At 33.2% G+C, this 8,816-nt stretch overlaps 1 protein-coding gene across 1 annotated transcript; it reads right to left on the bottom strand.

Moving 5' to 3' along the window:
- Nucleotides 1–71: 71 nt before the first annotated feature.
- On the bottom strand, nt 72–3,895 carry LOC118038048 (inorganic phosphate transporter 2-1, chloroplastic). The gene is made up of 3 exons (XM_035044327.2): nt 2,825–3,895; nt 1,186–1,377; nt 72–1,014 (listed from the first exon to the last, which is right to left on the bottom strand). The coding sequence occupies exons 1-3, from the start codon at nt 3,578–3,580 to the stop codon at nt 190–192; spliced, it is 1,773 nt and encodes a 590-aa protein (XP_034900218.1). The 5' UTR covers nt 3,581–3,895; the 3' UTR covers nt 72–189.
- Between the last annotated feature and the right edge of the window lie 4,921 nt (nt 3,896–8,816).

Raw genomic sequence — 8,816 nt, 5'->3', positions numbered from 1 at the left:
ACCAACATAAGTCCAAAAAAAAATATCATTTTGTTTTCCCAGTTCCTTAAAGAAAAATTGGCGACTGATGCTAAAAGGAAACCACAGCTCAAAAAGGACGGCTTAATACCACGAATTCTTTTAAGAGATGAGTGATTTTGATTAATCACATGCATCAAGCTTTTTCATTTTGATCTTGTAAATTTATACTCACAATATGTAAGACAACAGCTTGGTCAAGATCCATGTGTAGAAAACTGCAAAGAGAGCACCTGCTGGAATTGTCACAGCCCATGAAACCACAATCTCTCTCACAGTTTCCGCTCTAACGCTGTTCAGTCCCCTTGCAAAACCAACCCCCATTACTGCACCCACCAAAGTATGCGTTGCAGAGATGGGCAGTCCCAGCTTCGACGCAACTAGAACCACAGAAGCCGCTGCAAACTCTGCCGCAAATCCTCTAGTTGGCGTAAGTTCGGTTATCTTCTTCCCGATTGTTGCTATCACTCTGTATCCCCACATCATCAGCCCTGCAACTATACCAAATCCTCCCCATGCAAGAACATCTATTGGAATAACAATGTCCGTTCCACTGGCACCCCCTTGCAGAATAGATAATGCAGCAGCCAACGGACCTATTGCATTGGAAACATCATTTCCGCCGTGAGCAAATGACATGAAGCAGGCTGAGAGGATCTGCATGTATCCGAAAACTCCATAAACTATTTCCAACTGTGTACCCTTTGGTCCTGCGAAATCAGAGAGAAGCCCGATATTTTTGCTGTGTATAGCGTTCTCTTTTGGCTCGGGTTGTGTCGAACTAGCTTTCACCAGGAGATGGCCAAGCTTTTTCCGGATAATTCTGTCAACTAGGAAAGCACCAGCAGTACCACAGGCTAAAGCCTGTGCTAGAGCCAAAGGAAAGATCTCGCTTAGAGGAAAGGCTGCGAAAGAGATTCCAGTTACACCCAAAAAGACAGCAATTGGTGCGGCTGCAGCCGCAGCTTGTCCTGGATTTGGAGCGCTGTACACAAACTACAAAAGTTAAAAACGGTTAGAATTTTGGAATCGCCAATGATTCGGATGCTAAGATTTTCAGAAAAAAATTTATCGTTTGGTTGAATGCAACAGATCTTTTGTATAGCATATTACACGTCAAGTTGATACAAGTACCGAGCTTCACTGGTTCAAATCAGAAGAACATACCCTGCGGATGAATTTGTACACGAGAAACGACACCATTGCTCCCACTAATGGTGAGATCACCCACGATGAAGTCACCCTTGCCAGAGAACTCCAGAAGACAGCACCACGTCCCCCATAGACAAGACCAAATCCAACCATTGATCCTACTATACAGTGAGTGGTAGAGACAGGCCAGCCATAATATGATGCAACCTGGACAAGTCATAGATGACAAATTCACTAAATATATTAGAGAATAAGAAGATTCAGTTTCAGGCTGCAAAATTAACAGAAATCTAAAATTGATGTTTCAAGCAACTTGCGCTGTAAGGCAAATTTTGCTATTTAAATAGGTTGCTGTCTAACTAGATATGGTATGAGGAGTGCCAATACTGACAGTTTCTTCAAGAAATTTTATGCTCTTACCAGATTATAGCTATCTGCTTGATAATCTTGGAAACCAGTATTGTTTCACCTAGTAGAACAGGATAACGCATTTGAAAGATCTTGAAAGTCACCAACAACTACAAAATAGGCCACAAAATGTGGCATTTGAAGATTTTCTTGATATTAGCAGTATGAGAATGTAATGCGTATGCATGAAAGGGAGCTCCAATTCTGAATTTGATTGTTCTAGAGCACAAAAGGAAGTCAGCAAAGTTAAAAACATAAGATCCCGACATCTGTTGTCAGCAAAGTTATAAACATAAGATCCCAACATCTGTTTTGTTAGATTAAATAAACAGACTCCCAAGAATTTTTGCCCCATCCTAGTCCCTTAGCTGTTTTATGAAGAGCCTGCAAAGCCTTGTTAAAGCATTACTTAATACTCATCATTATATCCTCATACGGAACGCTGATAGAAACCGTTTCCCTGTTATTCCCTTTTTTGTCTCTAATAGGTTGAGTAATTTCATTGGTTCACAAGTCATAAGGTATCCGATTTCGGAGATACAGAGACTTTCTGGTGTTTCCTGCATCCCATATGGATGCGGTAACACACTATAGAGTTCTACGAATCAAGAAGTTTTGCACAACAGCCATCCCCATATTCTTATGGAATTGATTGGTCGCACAGCCATTACTTGTTGTTGTCTCCCCTTTTGTTTCACATCGGATTGTTATTATATATAGTTACTTAAGCTGAAAGCAAGAACAGTCGAATCAAAATTCTAGCATCGACATCACAAGTATATACTTGTGTGTTTAGTTCATTTCCTTTTGTATATCCTTTTGTATATGAAAAATTTTCTTTTATTCCAAATGCATATTTTACTATATATTTTCCGCCTTACTCTCTTTTTCATACGAGCAACATTCACTACTTTACCTGAACTGGGAGATTAATTAAAGTTTTTTCATATTATTATATTGCAAAGACTGGAGGGCTACTGATGAACCAAGTTTATATTAATATATCCTTACGAAAAAAAATGTCAGATCAAGAAAGATTTACGATGCATATTATTATACCTTCAAAGAATGCAGAATTTGCATGCCTAAGCATTTAATTTGATTGATGAAAATATATCACTACTAACTCATGAACGAAAGACATGACTCCTTGATTGAATTATATCGTATATACCTCGTATGAATTCAAAAATGTAATATATCTAAAGGAATTAAAAGGGAAGAAAATGTTGTACGCAAAGTGCACCTGCAACCAAGTACCAGCAGCAGCCAAAGAAGAGAGCAATCCTGCAAAAAGCAGAGTATCCTTTCCCTGAAACACATTAGCAACAAGAATTCCTTTCTGCATTGTACTGGTCACATGAGTACCCATCAACAGCGCTCCTGAAAACTCCAAAACAGCTGCAGTTAACACTGCTTGCCGCATTGTTAATGCCCCAGACCCCACGGAAGTCCCCATGGCATTAGCAACATCATTGGCACCTATGTTCCAAGCCATATAGAATCCAAATAACAGTGTCACATATGATAAGAACTTGGTTTTCAAGTCCAAACCCTGTCCCCAAGTCTTCAAACAGAAGGGAAGACTGAGAGCAGCAAATGCTATCAATATTGATATAGCAGAGGCTGTTCTTGAGGATATATCAAAGGCCCGAGCCATTCCAGGAGAGTCATCATCCTTGTTTTTTACTGTTTCTTGATGTTTCTTGATTTGAATTCCTTCGTTTCTCTCTTCCTCGCCTCCTGCTTCTGCGAAAGAGGATATACTGGCAGAAGGGTGTGTGAGTTTAGAGTTCTTAAGTCTCAAGATGGGAAGAAAACTCGTGGTTGATCGCTTCTCGTGACGCTTGAAAGGAAGACTTTCTTTCTTGAGGAGGCTGGATTCATTGGAAAAGAAAGAAGAGCGGCTTCTGGGTAGATAGAAATGAGACCTATGAAGGACACGGGTTTCTGGTGAGATAGTGTTTCTTGTAGAAGGTGATGAGGTATAAGAGAGAGTCATGTCTAGGAGTAAACGGTAGAGAGAGTGAAGTGACGAGGAGAGATATGGATATGGGATTATTCATGTAGATTCTTGGCCATGGAAGAATATTGCGGCGAAAAGGCAGAAAGGAGAGTAGGCGGTGGTGGTGGAGGAAGAATAAAGGACTGTGCATAGTTTTCTTCTTGCTATTTGGGTTAGAAAGAGGGTTTAGACTTGAGAATGGATTTGGCTGCTTGCTTTGGTCGACTCAATGAGTGGTAGCTGTGCTTCCGGAGGGTCTCCACGTGTACACGCACAAGTTTGTAGTCAGAAATATTAGTTCCTTTTTTTTTTTTTTAATAGTCAGAAATGTTAGTTGAAAGAAAGAAAAGATTTCATACTTTATCCAAGAATAGGATTTCTCCCAGCCCCAAGTTGGTCTCTTTCCGCTCGTTTTATACCCTAAAAAAAGAGGATATAGTTTTAAGGATTGGATGTAGACATCGTAAAGAGTTTAAGGATCAAATAATAAAAGAGGTGAAGGTACATTTTATGATTATAATTTAAAATGAAAACTATAACTTATAGATTTTTTTAATTAATATTTTAAAATAATTATCAACAAAACTTGTTTTTTATTATTCAAACACTTTCAAATTTATAATTGAAGCAAAATACAGACCAAGTATACCACATCCGAGCCTAAATCCACATTGGTCAATACTAATAAAGGGATTATTTAATCATTTTTCATATTAGAAGAATTAATTAATTATTTCTTATAAACTATAAGGAATAAAATATAATTGATTCTTTTTTTTGTTAAAACAACTACCTAGAATGAAGCCCATATATATTGTTTTAACCCAATTTTGATCCATTGGCTTTTTAATTTAATTTTACAGGGGTTAAAATATAAAATTAAAATATCATAGATTTATTTCGATGACAAGTGTGATTTGTTAACTTGCGTAAAAACTAGCGATTATAATGTGTTTTTGTTATTTTATCATTATCTTCAAAATAATCTCTATTTCAAGATAATCCTTGTCTTCAACATAATGACAGTTATCCGCTTTCAAATTTAATTTTTAATCAAATTCAAACTTTAAAAAAAGAATAAGTTTGATTTAAACTTTGTTTCTCACACACGAAGGGACTCTGGTACTATAAATACAGATCTCAGTATATGCACAAAGGGGGGAGACGATATAGAGAAAACAAAACAGAGAAAAAAAAACAAAGGAAAAAACAGGGGAGACAATAGCAGTGAGAAAACAGAGGAGAAAACCCCTAAAAAAAAAAAAAAACCCAAGAACAAAGGGAGGAGAGACTGAAAAGAGGAGGAGTAGGAGAACATTCTCCAACCAGTGCCTACACGGTTACCTTCGCCTTCAGCTCTACCAAGTAAAGTCTTCTTCTTCTCTTTGTTTTTGTGTAGTTGTTGCAAAAAAACAGTACAAAGGTAATTTAATTACCTTCGCACTATGCAGTGTACGCATGGGATGAGCCACGCATGCCTGCTGCGAAACTGGGTCACTAGCTTGGGGCTAGTGATCAGGTTGGGTCGGTTGGGTCCAGCTCAGCCTATGTTGGTTGGGCTAGACCCAGCCCAAAAAAAACAAGAAAAAAAAAAGAGAGTGGGCCGGATCTGGCTTTAGGTCTACCCAGCCCAAATTATGTTTATTAAGGGTGTGTTTGGCAAAGCACACCCTTATATTTTGGCCATAATTTTTATGTCCATTTTAGTTTGATATTTGGTCAAATAAGCCACTTTTCGATATCAGAAAATTCCAAAAAAAATTGGGGATCTCTATTGATTTATTTGTGGACCCCTCACACTTTGATTTATTTTTTTTCTTTGCGTTTTGTATTTTTTTTTAAGTTATGTGCTCAATGTGTGGCCTATTATTGTTAATGCAAATCTGTCATGCAATGTTTTTTTATTTCCATTTAAAAATGGCAAATAATAATAAAGGATAAACAAGAAAAAATGACATTGAAAATTTCTTCTTCAAATTCGTTTTTTGCAAAAATATCCAATGACGCCAAAGTCAGGAGTATCATACTTTTTGGATTTGTGCGATATTTATCAACGCCAAAGTTGAAAATATTCGTAGGATTGTGCACTGACGCCAGATTCAGGAACATGAAAGGAAGAATAAAAAAGGGGAAAGGAAGAAAAAAATTCTTAAGCAATTTTAGACAAAACCAACAACGCAGTCTACCTCAGGTAGGACGCTTAGGGGGTGATAGTATGTTTCTTTTTGCGTAACCAGTTATGTACCATAAAATCTCTGTTGACCACTTAGGGTTCCTAGTTATCATAATAGTAGGTAGCGACTCCTTGAATAAGATATTTTTCTCTAAAAGAATAAAATGTCAGATATCTATTTTTTTTTTAAATCAAGTGATAATTTTTAATCAATCGTCCGTGATGTTCAAGTGTGACTCATATATCTAGTAGATATTTTTGTTTATGATGAAAATGCCCCTCAATATATTAAAATTAATTTGAAAGAATAAAAAGGATCTTTACAAAAAAAAAAGTCATATCATAATTTTCAAACAAAACCCAAAATGAATGCCACGTGTATAAATTAAAAAAATTAATTATTGACGAAAAAAATAAAGTATAAAGATTCACAATTCTAATTTTACGAGTTAAAGTTCAAAGAAATAGTGATGTTTTATAAGTTTCTAGCTCTGAGGATCAAGCAGTCTAAAAACCTTTAGTTTCTGCCCTGTCTGTGCCGCAAGATTTCTACTCTTCATTACCGATTCTAGAAAAGCAGAATTTATCATATTAATATTTAAAAAATAAAATTATATTATATTTTAAAACACGTCTAAAAACTACTATATTTATATTGTTTATATAAAATATTTGTATTATAAATTATACTGTAGACATTCAGATAACCATAAAAAAGCGTTATCTTTTTCATTTATTTTTTCAAAAGCTATTGACGGGTGTTGAATCGAGGCATGATCGCCACCCATAAAATATAAAGTTTTTATATTTGAGATTATTATTAGATTCAAGACATTTAAAATGTTTTTTATATTTTAAAAAAAATTATTAATAATCCAATGCGAAATGTAATCAAAATCATAGTAAGATATAAAAATTTTCATGCTCTAGCTTTATTTTTGTATATATTATTATTGTTTTTATTGTGCTTCATGGAATATATAAACATTAATTATAAAAAGTATAGTTTAATTAATCAGATTCTAAATTTGTTTTTTTTTTTAAAAATCACTAGTTCGAGTCTTATAAATTTTATAGTCATTGGAGACTTATAATAATATTAATTTCAGGGCTCGTGAGATTAATTAAGATACACAGAAGCTGATCCGGACACTCATATTAATTAATATATGAACATTGAAAAAAGAGAATTACGATGAGACTATCACAGCCTCTCGTTAGAGCAAGGAAGAATAATTAAGACGAAGGGGGGAATGTACCTTTCATTGAATACAAACCATTTGGTCTAAAAGATTGAACTAGAAAGTAAATTATTCGGTTTCATTGAATTTGTGGTTAGGAATCGAGCTAGCCTCTCCATCTGTCAAGTCTCAGGCGGCACAAGCCTCCATGTTCTTCCTCGATGCGATTTTTATAGTCAGCCTTTCCTTCTTTTAGGAATCCAATTCTTAATGGTTTGATTCTCAATTAATATAATAATATTATGAAAAAGAATGGTGATTATTTCCTTTCAATTATTCAAATAAAATGAATTAGTAAATAAGACAATCCTTATAAGATAGTAAAAAAATCGAATTCTTAAGAAAGAAAGAATAAGATCAATTCATGGATTCTATAAAAGCAAAAGAGAAATAAAAGAATCGTGTGAGAATATATAAAATTAAATAAAAAGACATTAACATTGAAAAGTATAAAAATAAGTTATGATAATATAATGAATGGATGTTATAAGTTGATTTAAATTAGGTTTTAGTTTTTTATTCATAGAAAAGTTACGTATATATTTGGTTAGAAATATTTCTTGACTTAAATTAAAAATTTATTGTAAAATTGAATCAAATTACTCCTTTTTTAATTTGAACCAAATGGAGTTATTTTTTTATTAGCAATAGATGGAATATGAATATTTTCAAATCTTACCCAAAATCCAATAATATATTTATATATATATATATATATACCTTTATATTTATTTGAATTCAATATAATATATACATATCTTAATATATTGACATAATACACACACACACATATATAATATTTATTGTTTAATTATTTAATACATATATACATATTTCAAATATATATAATTATTTTACTTTTAAAAAAATAGTTGAATAATAAATATTTATATGGATACCCGAAATTATATAAATAGATATAATAGATTATAAATATTTAAATTTTGTATTTAATAAATAATAAATATGATATAAATATAGAAAAACCTGATATGGAAATACTCATTCTTCTATATATATATATATATATATAGAGAGAGAGAGAGAGAGAGAGATTGATGCTGGGAATAAAATACTTAATAATTAAGACTTTCTCAATTGCTAATCTACCCCCGTTGTTTTCCGGAACATATATAGAAAAGCCTATATAGGAGTCTAGAAGAGCCCAATATTATTGATTATGGGCCTTACAATGAGTAGGCTCAATTTCGCTTCTTTTCTTTTCTCTCACCTCATTTCCCTTCACGTAATTTTCCTGGTCTTCTCTTACATGTGTTTTTACATTTCAAAAATTTTAAAAATAATAATAATTTGTTTTCAGATGAAATCAAATTTTAAATTAAATTGAAAAGAAGTTGATTTGGTTAACCTAACTAACTTTATGGCTTAAGTAACCACCTAATGGATCCGATAAAAAATTATTTATTTTTAAAAAAGTATAATATTATTTTGAATTTAAAAAAAAAACTATGTTAAAATAATATTATTTTATATTTTAACCGGTTGTACTAGATTAATTTAAACAACTTGTAACTAGAATCCATGTATGGAACCAGCTTTAATAACTTTAATTTAAACATCAAACAAATTATTGAATCAATATATTATTTAATTAGATTAAGAACCCGAGTCGAGTAAAAACAAGTATCCTTAATTCTTCGATTCAATTCACCTAACCAAAAATGAATTTAACAAATATACTATGCATTATACCACGTGAACTCTGCGTGCCAGATGCATAGCCCCCACGTCATCTATTGACAATCATTTAACATGTCCTCGAATGTGTGACGTGTCATGTAACAAGTGGTCCACTTTA

This window comes from Populus alba, chromosome 8 (genome assembly GCF_005239225.2).
Source record: "Populus alba chromosome 8, ASM523922v2, whole genome shotgun sequence".
Classification (NCBI taxonomy): Eukaryota; Viridiplantae; Streptophyta; class Magnoliopsida; order Malpighiales; family Salicaceae; genus Populus; species Populus alba.
This window is presented reverse-complemented; position numbering and strand designations above follow the sequence as displayed.